This window comes from Protomyctophum parallelum, assembly GCF_964188405.1.
Source record: "Protomyctophum parallelum genome assembly, chromosome: 11".
In the NCBI taxonomy this organism is placed as follows: Eukaryota; Metazoa; Chordata; class Actinopteri; order Myctophiformes; family Myctophidae; genus Protomyctophum; species Protomyctophum parallelum.
This window is the reverse complement of record NC_139707.1, coordinates 41,733,790-41,746,541: the sequence shown is the minus strand read 5'-3', so window position 1 is coordinate 41,746,541 and position 12,752 is coordinate 41,733,790. Positions and strand designations below refer to the sequence as shown.

At 48.2% G+C, this 12,752-nt stretch overlaps 1 protein-coding gene across 3 annotated transcripts in view; it reads right to left on the bottom strand.

The window, feature by feature from the left end:
* Nucleotides 1-8,478: 8,478 nt before the first annotated feature.
* The window catches only part of LOC310867416 (cyclic AMP receptor 1), an 85,912-nt gene continuing 81,638 nt past the window's right edge, over nucleotides 8,479-12,752 (bottom strand). For all 3 annotated transcript variants that reach the window (XM_083777496.1, XM_083777497.1, XM_083777498.1), the window contains 2 exons: nucleotides 12,189-12,336; nucleotides 8,479-10,070 (listed from right to left, as the gene is read on the bottom strand). In XM_083777496.1, the coding sequence (XP_083633622.1) occupies nucleotides 9,894-10,070; nucleotides 12,189-12,336 (325 nt within the window). In that variant the 3' untranslated portion in view covers nucleotides 8,479-9,893. The remainder of the gene's footprint in view (nucleotides 10,071-12,188; nucleotides 12,337-12,752) is intronic.

The window sequence follows — 12,752 nt, the reverse complement described above, 5'->3', positions numbered from 1 at the left end:
CTGAGAGAGAGAGAGAGAGAGAGAGAGAGAGAGAGAGAGAGACGTGCAGCATACAGGCAGACAGACAGGCCCAGATGTGGACAAGAAATGCTCATTTTCCAGAGAATTGTGGAGGTGGCTTTGATAACCATGGTTCAAAGTCAGAAATGAGTTTGGCCTTGTTAATTCAGCAACATCGTTGTTGGTTGCCTTTGATCTTTCAGCAACATGACTCCCCCAGATGAACAGAGCCAGACTGACTATCAACTGCTATACTATTACAGACCAACTGGTCTGTAAATCTGGACTCTCATGAGTCAGGATATATTATCGAGTACTACAGTTCACAGTTGGCCATCGTTCTGCTAGCTTCCCAATAGAGCGCCGAAGTCCCGCCGTCACTCCCCTGGTTCTGCCTGGTTCCAAGGTTAATTAAATAAGGTTAGGAAGCGAAGACCGTAAAGTGGACTCCATGTTGCTCCCTGTACGGTGGACTTTCCCAAAGGAAAGAAACATGCGCAATGGGCTATATGCAGCCAACACTTCCGCGTTCAGCTTCCTTGGTCTCAATTGTGCATGTTTCTTTCCTTCCAGGGAGCAACATGGAGTCCACCGTATGGTCTTCGCTTCCTAACCTTATTTAATTAACCTTGCCTGGTTCACGGAAGTAATTTCTCTATGGAAAACAACCCCCGCTATTCATGTCAGTGGAAGTTGCTCAGTGGCGTTTTGAAGCACCCGGAAGAACCGTCTACTTCCGCATCGTCTACTTCCGCATTTGACCACCAAATTTTGGTGGTCAAATGCGGAAGTGCAACCGAGCGCTCAATGTTAAAGCCCAGCTGCACGGGGTTTCCCCGTCATGAATCAACGGGTCCGCCTGCAGTCCCTCCTCTTACCACTAGGGCCCAGTGCTTCAACTTTGAAGAGCCTCACTGGGGCCTTGGGAGAATAACATGGGGTCATTTTCAAATCGTTTCATATAAGCATTGTTGTCCAAAAATAAACAAGCTGTCTCGGCGTTGTCAGGGAGGTGTCTCTGTATCATTTGCGACTGTCAGTCGCTCATATATGATACAGTCTGTATCATATATATCAATAGCGTTTTCTCTCAGTCAGTTGAATCTTCATATCCATATGAGTGAAACGGCCGGGATGACACAGTTCTTATATGAGTCGATCTAAAATCCCCTTTTGGGGATTACAATGCGAATAAAAAGTAAATTAACCCATGGATTTGCGCCCTCTACCGATATTGACGTCAGACTTCGGTGCTCTTTGCAGGAGGTCTAGTTTGTAGGGTCAAACTAATGGATGAGAAAATGCACCACAATGAAATCTAATCTTTTAAAGAAAAGGTGAATCTCTCATGACTTGAGCTGATGTCATGGGCTAGATCAAAGGTCAAATTAATAAATGGTTTTGTCTGTATGGAAATTTCTAAAACCTCTCCATATATTTATTTTGTCAGAACACAAATGATTCCTCTTCCGCACTTATATGGAACCATGGTGCAAGTTGAGTTTCTGGTGCTCAAAAAAAGACAGACACAACTCACACACACACATAAGAGACACGTACACACACAGCATAGCAAAGGCGCACACACAAACTGCCTGAGGTCTGGAGAGCACAAGCAAGTCTTTTTATGACTGCGCTTTTACGACTGTGTGTGAACTTTGTGGTTTGAAAACTCCGTCTGAGAGCAGCATGTGCTGTTGAAAGTCCCGTGTTGAGATACAGTCAGTGACGGTGGCTGACGACACTCCAGAAAGGATCTGTCACCTCTGCAATCGCCTTCTTCCAACTGTCATTGGTCTCAGGGTGGGTATCGTGCAGGGTAGATGTGGGTGCATGTGTGCAACACGAAAACACACGTGAACCCTGGTGTATAGGAGTAGCAGGCCTAGTACCTATACCACTCTGGGAGGTCACAGCGATCCAGCCATCTGGTCTTGCAATCAGACACTGGAGAGCAAGGACTGGCACACACACACACACATGCAGGGACGGGCAAACACATACAAGTGCACGCACACACACACCCATGCAGGGACGGGCAAACACATACAAGTGCACGCAGCCACGCACACACACACACACACACACATGCACACACACACACACACACACACACACACATACACACACGCACAGTGCAAGAGCATACTTGCTCAGTCAAAATATCATGCTGTCTTCAAACAAAGGCGCATGCATGCGCCCACACGCGCACACACACACACACACACACACACACACACTTTGCTGACACACATTGTGGCGGGGCTGGCTGCCAAGTGCCAACACACAAACATGCACGGTGACGGTGTTACGCGCACCAGTCTCGTTCACACGTACGCACACACAAAGACGCACTCAGTCAGGCAGGGCTCGGGTTGCAGGAAGCTCTTTGCACGCAGCACAGTCCACAGCAGCCGGTACTAATCAGCACAATCCACCTGCAGATCGTTATGGATCGCTTACTGCAACGCGCACGCACGTACATGCGCACGTACGGTATATATACAATCAATCAGGTCGCCACAGAGCCACACCGAACTCACTCACTGCGCGCGCGCACGCACACACACACACACACACACACACACACACACATGCATATAAAGCATGTTATTAAAAGAAAAACAACAACAACAAGGTGCCCCGGCCGTCACTGACTTGGGGAATAAGCGCATGCATGATTTCGCACTTGAACCCCATCACTATAGTCGAGAACTCTCTCCCTCTCTCTAACCACCAGTGTTGTAGGGCTAACCGGTTCCCCACAGGCGCGCCACGCTGCGTTAGCGCGGCCTCACCGGGGATAATTACAGACTGGCGCGGCAGGGCGAGCCTGGCTGGGAGCCAACACTGCTCCGCGATACGGAGAGTAGAGCAGAGAGCAGAGAGGGGGGAGGGGAGGGTGGAGAGAGAGAGAGAGACAGGAGGGAAGGACGGAGAGAGAGCATGGTGTGCATGGTGACGGTCGGTCGTCTATTTTAAGGCCTATATACAGTGGCGTAGGGAGGTCATGGTGGGCCCCGGTGCGAGAATATTTTGTAGGCCCCCCACCACCGCCATAAACAAGTGTGCGTGAGTGCTCCCATGCACACACACACACACACTAGGTATAGACTAACATTACAGGTGAGGTGACCGGCCACACAATTAAATTATTCAATTAAATTCAAAGGGGCTTTATTGGCATGAGAACATATGGTACAGCATTGAGTAAACTCATCCACTCACAGTTAACAGTCTTTGTATTGAGTTTGTGCTTGAAATGTACTGTAATTCTGCAAACAAACAAATATTTCAATCACTCATTAAAACAGCCTTTCAGCACCACATGCAGACAGCACCAGCTTCCAAGCTCAGTGTCCATACAGTATATTCATCAATAAACAACCTGCCCTGACTTGGGCACAAAAAATGTCTCCAAACTATCAAACATAAATAAATAAAAACACAGCTTATTATATGCAGTGTTGGGCATCGTTACTTTCTAAAGTAACGTCGTTAGGTTACTGGATTACTGCCCATAAAAATAATCCCTTTAATACCGTTACAGATTACCTTCTGAGAAAAGTAATAAATTTGATTATTTTCCGTTATTTTCCGTTACCAGACAATTAAAACCCATTTTTTTATGCTTGCGCAAGTTGGTTACATTGTATTAGGCTATAGCCTACTGCCTACCTTCATTGCGCCACATTATCACGGCCCTAATTAACTCTATGGTTAAAAACGAGAATGATACACACCATGAACTGACCATAGACAATATCCCCTTTACAGCTCTCTCTTTATTAACGAATATAAGTCGCCACAATCGCCAGCCTATACACGTAGGACTGGACAGAAAGAGCTAGTGCAGAGAGTAGGCTACAGACATTCAGACAATACCATAAGGCTGTTGCGCTGCGCTCTGCCTCTGATGCCCTCTCCATGGCACGCCGCGCACCGTGGCGCATGAACAACAATAACAACAACTCCACGTGTACCCACGACGACCCACGTATGAATTAGATAGTTTATAAGAAATGGCACGGCGGCCATCCTTGCAGGCAGTGACAGTAACATAATGAGAATCCTGTAGGCTGTAACCTGTTCATTTTGGGGGGCATCGACAACAGCCTGTTGATGATGAATGATACTATGAAACTTAACAATTCATTTACTAGTACTCACCTAATGACGCCGCCACGGAGGATATACCATGTTTAACGTAATTCCAAAGTGTTTAGCCCACATTGTTTAAGTCATAGACGCATGCGGTTTTTATGAACTTTGGCTAAAAGCATGTTGTTTGTATTATTCCACTGCCACCCGCACCGGTAGACTGTCATGGCAGCTGGCTACAACCGAAACAACTTCCTCTTCCTCTTCAAAATAAAAGCTGCTTGTATCAATACTTTTATTTCTTAAGTGAACTACAGGATGTAGTAGACGCAGGATGTATATTACATGGTACAGTGGGCTTGGAAGGATACTTGCTGTCTCAGGCACTCACGGAATGATACACGTTGAATGGGGAATTCACAGGTTAAATCGTGATTGTATTTTTCTACAATGGTTTGCGACGTAAAATCAACCTCAGTTAACAATATATTGTTAAGGGGCCCGGCCGCCTCTTTATTTTTTTTATTTTTTTTAAATTTGCCACCTCTTTTTTTTTTTTTTTTTCTCCCGACCTGGGTGTGCCCTCAGGCGTCATGGGCCCCCACGCAATCGCGTTGTCTGCGTCACGGTAGTGACGCCCCTGCCTATATATAACGGACACCGTGCAGGATATACGGCACGGTAGCCTACATATATTATGCCCTACATTAACCAATAGGCTATAATACGCAACATTAATCAGTTGGATCAGTAGGCTATGTATGTATGACATAAAATAATCAATGGCAATCTACTATATGATCGTGATTCGTGCCCAACCAATCAACGGTATATAGGCTATAGGTTGTGATTCGTGAAGCTGTGAAGGGCTTAATTGCCGCAAAAAATAAAATAAAAATATAGGCTATAGCATATATATATGCATATATATATGCGCTATATATATATAGCGCTGCGCATAATAGTTCTATTTCATTCGAAATGTAAAATAATTGAAATTAGAACCTTAATTGAAAGGAGCGCGGTGGCTTTCCTTCGCATGCATGCAGCGCAGCGGCACTGCACAACAAGACTGAGGCTCTCCTCTCCTCTTTTCTCTCTCTCTCTCGTCTGTCGAGTTCCGCTCATAACCTATACCGCCACCCACCCTCCCACTGCCCCGCCCCTCCCTGCTTCTTTCCGCTGCTGGCGGAGAGCTAGGGCGCACACATACACACGCGCACGCGCACGCACACGCGCCTCTTTATAGCCTTCTCCCTGTGACACACACACACACACACACTACACACTACACACACACACACACACACACACACACACACACACACACACACACACACACACACACACACACGCACACACACACACACACACAGCGTCAATAAAAAAGCCGAGCGCTGTGAGAGGCCGCCGGCACTCCACTCCCCGCTCCTCCCCCCTCCCCCTCCCCCTCCCCCCCCGTGCCACTGCGATTAGCGGAGGCTGGCTGGCTGGGGAGAGAGAGAGGCGCTCAGGCGCCCCTCTGTTATCTGGGGCGGTGGCAGCCTGTGTGTGTGCGTGCGTGTGTGTGTGTGTGTGTGTGTGTGTGTGTGTGTGTGTGTGTGAGAGGGAGGGAGATTAATTTAACTCTTTCGGGGTAGGATCGTTGGCCTAGCCCTAGAATAACAGCAGCAGCAGCGCTGTGTAGCTCCTCGCGGCTCGCAGAGCTGTGGTGTGGCGGTCTGTTGTTAACGGACAGGAGGGAAGAAGGAAGCTATATAGTCTGACACTTTTACCTTATACAATAAACAATTCGTCAAACAAAAGACTAACAGTCGTGTCAGAACAATATATCAAAGGGTAAACACAGACTGCCACAGATTGTGTGCTCCCAGACAATGAGAAAGAAGCACCCATTAGGCTGGCTGATTGATTGGTTGATTGGATTAAGAGGTCCCATCAATAGATATAGCTAGACTTTAGTGGTAGGGCATAGGCTAGGAGGACACGTGACTATAGGCTACAACTAATCTCACTAATAAAATAAAAACTAGTATAGGCTATATATTGTAGTTTCTTAACAGTCTCGATTTAATATCGAGTTAAATGTATAGGATTTGACAGTACTGCGCAGCGACGTAGAGTATGTGGGGGCCACGGGGCCATGGCCCCCATGAAGAATCCTAGGGCCCCTTTCGGCCCCCATGAAGATTTTCGTGGACATTTTACATTTACATTACATATTTTCTGGGAATTCCGAACATTTTGGACCTCTCCGCCGGCAATCTGAGAATCCCATCGTCAAATATTCGGGAAAACAGCGCCTCCCCTGTTGTTCCTCAGGCAACAGTCTGTCTTGAGAGACACCGGCCGTCCAAGAGGTGTTAAAAAGTGCTAATCGGGTTTCTTTTGTAGTTGTTCTTGAGGCGTGACATAAAGGGCGCGTTCGGAAATACCACACCGGAGCACACTCGCCTATTAGTTTGCATTGCACAGTGGGCTCAGTGCGCTATTTCCGAACGCGCCCTGACACTGATCAAGAATTCACCAAAGAGACCTAACTGCGTGCGTACATTTCGGGGTATAATACCCGTCCCTTGACCACGTGGTGGAAATATAGCATAGGCCTATACCGCCATTGAAAATAGCAGCGCAAATTGCGCAATACGTTGGCTACTATAGGCTATACCCATAGGTATATGTTTTTAGACATTTTGAAAACTTGTGATTGTGAAACGGGACATTCTGCATAATGAGTAGGCCTAGGCCTATTTTAAGTATAGCCTACATTTTGATACTTTACTTTAGGCTACTTGAATTCCGGACTTTTACTTGCAACAGAGTATTGCAGTATTGACAGTTTTACTTGTGAAAAAAAATGGGAGTAGGGCAGGGCGGCAGGCCTACTTTTTCCACCACACCACTGCCCTTGACACGCTGCATTTAATGTGTTTTGTGTGTGTGTGTGTGTGTGCGTGTGTGTGTGTGTGTGTGTGTGTGTGTGTGTGTGTGTGTGTGTGAATGCAGACTAATAACCTACAAAGCTGCAGGCCTGGCCTGAGGTGAGGGCTCGAGCTTGTTTTCGACGTGTGGGCTGTTGCTACCGTCTCTCTCCCCTCCTCTCCCTCTCTCTCTCTCTCTGTGTGTGTGTGTGCGTCACTGCTAGGTCATGGCCGGAGTCCAACAACGGCTCCGGTTTCTCCACGAATCCCGTGTCGAGCGACACCCCCTCCCCCCCTCCCTCCCAACCCCCCTCCTGACTCGATCTCTTCCTCGCACGCACGCACGTGCGCGCGCAGCTCCGCTCACACGCATAGTACACATTCTCCATTTTCTCTCGCACGAACAGCTCCCTCGCGCACACACACACGCAGTCGCACACACACACACGAGATCTGAAAAATGATTCGGTCGCGAGGCGAGCTAATAGTAGGCAGCGCGCGTGTCGACATGCCCGTGGGCCGCGAGTGTTAAATTGTATCCAATTACAGCGCATGCGGCGATATGAGGGGGGAATAATAATTCTTCTTGCGTGACAGGGAGATTCGCTTATTTCCAGGCGCTTGGCGGCTCTTTATATGGGGCTAGAGACGTTCAAATGTCTGTGGGAGAGCTGCTCGGCATTGCATTGGGGGGGGGGGGGGGAAGGGGGAGGCTGGTTTTTCTGGAGGACAGAGCTGCATATTTCATTAATCAAAATCCAGTTAACCAGATTTTGAGACACGGCAGGGGCCAGCAGGGTCCGACCAATAATTAATATCCATTATTTAAGAAGCCCGCCCCGGCTCCAGGACATCTCTCTCACGCACGCACAAGCGCGCGCCCACACACACACACTTTATTGAGAGAGAGGGGTGGTGGGGGGGGGGGGTGAGGGATTGCACCAATGTGAAAATGAAATAAACACGCCCAGTCTCGGCTTTGATATGAAATGTCTCTCCTGCTCATTTATTTGATGGAGTGCGCAGCAAACTTAAATCAGCAATAGAATATAGCACCAACATGGAGATGGAGTGCAAAGTGCATGTGTCCGCGGTGGCAGGGCCCTGTGAACGCAGTCACACTCCCCCGTCACCGATGCCGACCACAAAGTTCAGCGACTCAAGGGTAAAAAGGTCAAGTGTGGGTTCATTAGTTCAATGTGTCAGAAGAGAGAGACAGTTTGACTGCAGGCAGCGGTGCTCTGGGAGAGAGAGGGGAAACACCTACATAGTTACCTAAATGGGCTTGAATATAAAGCAACTCCATTAGCCCGCCAATCAAACCTGTGGTACCTCTGCTGACAATGGCCACGGGATGATGGGCCATCAACAAGCGCAATGTTTGTGTGCGTGCGTGTATGTGTGTGTGTGTGACTGTGTGTGCGTGTGTGTGTGTGTTTTGGAAGTGACAGTCTCATTGGAACAAAAAAAAAAAGTGTTTATTTGATAAATAACAGCCTCAGCATATTGACGAGGCCCTTAATAGTGACACTTTCCATACCACTGAGAAACAGGCAGCCGGTTTCGGACAAAATGGAAGCATCCCTTTTTTTACATTCCACTCAAAAGGCACATATACAAAAATAGAGTACACACAAATATGTACGGTACAATACTCTAGTTATAAATACAATAGAACAAACAACACATCGTTCTTTGAAAGGACAGTAGAATTTCGTTAAAAAAACAAAACAAAACAAACAAGGTAATACTTTGTATAAGAATAGCAAAGAACAGTTAAAACTATAGGCAGAGGTGCAAACAAACACAGTTTCGTTTGGTGAGAGAGAGCACAACAGGGGCTTATTTGCCCTCGCGGCGGAACCCCTCGACTCATCTCCTTTTGTTCAAATCCTCTTTCCTATTTCCTGTCTAAACTCCCCTCCCCCCCATCAGTAAGAAAATAGCTCCATAGCACACAGGATCGGTCTCGGTATCAGAACACTTTAAAAAAACGTAAGAGAAAACCCCCTGAAACACAATCACAACACAGAGGTATAGCCTTTTGAAAAGCTCTCTTCTTCTTCTTCTTCTTCTTCTTCTCCCTCACCTCCTTTTTGCACTTCTTGCAGATTATAAGCGGGGAGGGGGAGGGGGGAGGGGGGAGGGGGGGGGGGTTGCGGGGGACACAACGAAAAAACAACTCACACCTTGTTATGATTACTTTTTCGGCAGCCTCTTTTCTTTGGCGGTGGGACGCTACAGTAACAGAATGCAGAACGAGGAAAGGGACGGGGGGTGGGGGGGTTGGGAGTGGGGGGTTAAGAGCTGTGGTGGGACACAGCGAGAGAAACGTTGTGGGGGTAATAGTTGCTCTTCTCTCTGCCAGGTGGGAGAGCGGTATTGCAGGGGAGCTGCAAGTTCTGTGCGGCGCGCGTGTGCGTGCGTGCGCGTGTGTGAATGTGTGCGTCTTTAGGATATTAAATAGTAAAGGATGGGGATTAATAATGGAACCTGACAGCTCATCTCCGGCTTCTATCTGCCTGACTGTCCCACCACCCCACCCTCCCGCCCCCCACCACCCAATTCCCTCCGCTTCGTGCCCCTATCCACCCCTCTTTTCTCTCTCTCTCTCTCCCTCTCTTTCTCTCTTTCTCTATCTCTCTGGCTCAGTTTCTAAAGCCTCATTTATATACGTTTATCACACACAGTGTCTCTTGCTGAAACAAGAAACAGATTTTTCAAGATATCCAACGCGCAACGCAATCTCATTGTTAGCACTTGTTAGCTAATCCTCCGCCCCCTTTTTTTTGTCTTTCGGCGAATGACCCCTCCACTCTGTGCTCCTTCGTTGTGTCTCTCTCTCTCTCTCTCTGTCTCTGTGTCTCTCTCTCAGGGTCCCCGGTCTTTCAGGGCCATATCTGGGGAGTAGAAGAGCACGTTGTTGGTGTCGTCGTCGTCGTCGTCGTCGCCGCTGAGGTCGGCGAGGTCAGCCTGCGTGTAGCGCACCGCCCCGAGGTGGTACTCTCCGATGCGAGTCTGGTCGCAGAGCCGCGACTGGAGAGTCACCTGTGTATATATACATATGGATGTGGACACACACACACACACACACACACACACACACACACACACACACACACACACACACACACACGCAGAAGGTAAGTAATTAATTAACGCATTATGACGGAGACGAAATGTCTTTTTTAAAACGTCAAGGGATCGGTATACTAACTGCTTCTATAGGTGCATGGACATATACAGGGACAGAGTGAGAGGTGTGCTGATTGCAGAGACGCGGGCGGTTCAGCCGTGTGGCTAGAATGCAGATCAATATCAGAGAGAGCGAGGGAGAGCGAGAGAGAGAGAGAGAGAGAGAGAGAGAGAGAGCATATACACGGGAGGGCGGAAGATGCCACACAAAGGAAAGAGGCAGGAATACTGTAAGAGAGATGGATGCCAGGGACACTGTGACAGAGGGAGGGGATTGCAGAGCAGAACATAGTGAGAGAGAGAGAGAGAGAGAGAGAGAGGGGTGACTGAAATGGAGAAACTGAAAAGAGGAAGAGATCAAACCACGGATGCAAACACAGAGGAAAGACACAGAGTGCAGAACTGAGGAGAGAGAGAAAGAGAGAGAGAGGCATGCAGGCAACGGGAGAGCAAGGGGAGAGAAAGCAGCTGGAGGCAGGGAGAGCTAGCTAGCTAGAGGGGTGGGGTGGGGGGAGGCGCGGGGAAGAGGGTTGCATGAAAGCGCAGATTTGTTGCGGCGAAAGAAAGAATGTTTTGATGCTGTTGCACCCCCCACTCACTCACCCCCCCCCCCTCCCCTCCCTTCCACCCCTTATCGCCCCTCACCCCCCCCTCCCCTCCCCATCCCCCCCCCCCCCCCCCCCCCCCCGCCAATCTCACACCTGATGTGTGGGGGCTGCTGGGAGTCGCATGCCATGATGAATAACAACCGCCTGTTAGTCACGATAGAGCACGCACGCACACACACACGCACACCGCCCGCCCGCCTGTCTCTCTCCCTCTCTCTCTCTCTCTCTCCCTCTGACACACACCTCTATTATTCAGACATACAAACAGCCTCTCTCCGTGATTTAAGCGCGCGGGAACACAGAGATTCCATCTTGTTTGCGTGCGCACACATTCTGAACACACACACACACACGTCGTGCACATACCGTGTGCGCATGTGCACGCGCGAGCGCACATACACACACGCTGATGCTTGTTTGGGTTGAAGGTCATACCACACATTCCGCTCTTCCAGACTGCACTCACATGACCCATTATGGCGTCCCATTGGTGACAGTGGATAGGCCACTCCATTTGTGTGTACCGAAGCCACATAGACAGACACACTGGACGACGCCAGAATGACTGGCATCCATGACATATATATACACTTGTTTTTGTACGTGTATTATTATTCTTTCTTTAATGCTTGCCGCATGACAACTCTCTGGCAGGGACGAATGAAACGTATTAAAGTGAATCGAAACAGGGAAAGTGAATTCCCTTTTTGGCCTCGTATTGGGGTCGACTGGTATCCAACTTCGTCTGGTTTGGGGATTATAGGACAAATTCACGAGACAAAGCATGAATCATGTTAATTAATATGGAATCAATGAAGCTTGCAGCTCATTATGTAAAGAAGTCATCCATCAGAGATTTTCGTCATCACTGCTTTTTCTTTGAAGGCTCTATGTGAGTGCATGATGCAAAGAAATGCCATACTGCTGCAAAATCTAAATAGAAAAACATTAAACTGTCATTTCAGTCCATGAAATAGATTTTGGTATTAAAGCATCGGTGTTGCGCAAACCCTCGCATGAACGCCCACGACAGCCCTCGGATGTTGCAATGTTTTTAAAAACTTTGGAGTCTGAACGGTGACAACGTAAGTGTAACCACACAGCCGACGACAGCTGTGTGAGACGTCGTAAGAATAAATGTGTTCCAGCGACCAAAACAAACCTTATAAATTCTGAATTGTCTTTTAATTTGTTTCTGCTAAACAAACGCTGTTGGTTACCAACTTCATGTTGAACTTGAACAACATCCCACACGGGGGGCCAGCTGAACCAAAATGGGATACAATGGACAACTGGGGTGTTTTACATGAAAAAAATTGATAGAATTGTAAATCATAAAGTGTGTGTGAAGTATAAGGCCTACCTGTATGCCGGTAGGGCTCAGCAGACTCCACGTGTCCCTGTCAAGGCCAAAGACGAAGGCATTTGCCAAGCCATGGAGCGGGGCAGACAAGACGTGGAGCAAAGTGAGAGGGAAGGAGGGCTCTAGTGGGTAGAACGCATTATGGAGCCTGGCAGACAGACAGACAGAGAGACAGAGAGAGAGAGAGAGACAGAGACAGAGACAGAGAAAGCAGGACGGAGATCATATATTTAAAAATAAGCATGTAAATATAAATGACATTAAACTGAGGGGTAGCCTCCGAGGTGAGGACAGAGCAGTTGAAGGAGAAAAGTGTCAAGAGTGCTGAAGGGAGAACATCGACAAAGAAAAGGGTCGAGAGAGAGAGAGAGAGAGAATTTGATGGACAGAGAGACTGTGGGCGACAGACAAAGCGAGAGAGAGAGAGAGACACAGAGGGAGAGTGAGTGACAGAGTAGATGAAGGACAGAGTTAAGAGAGAGAAAGAGAGAGAGGTAATGAGAGTGAGAGACCGTGGCAGAGAGTGAGAGAGAGAGTGAGGGGGGGGGGGGGATAGGGAGCGAG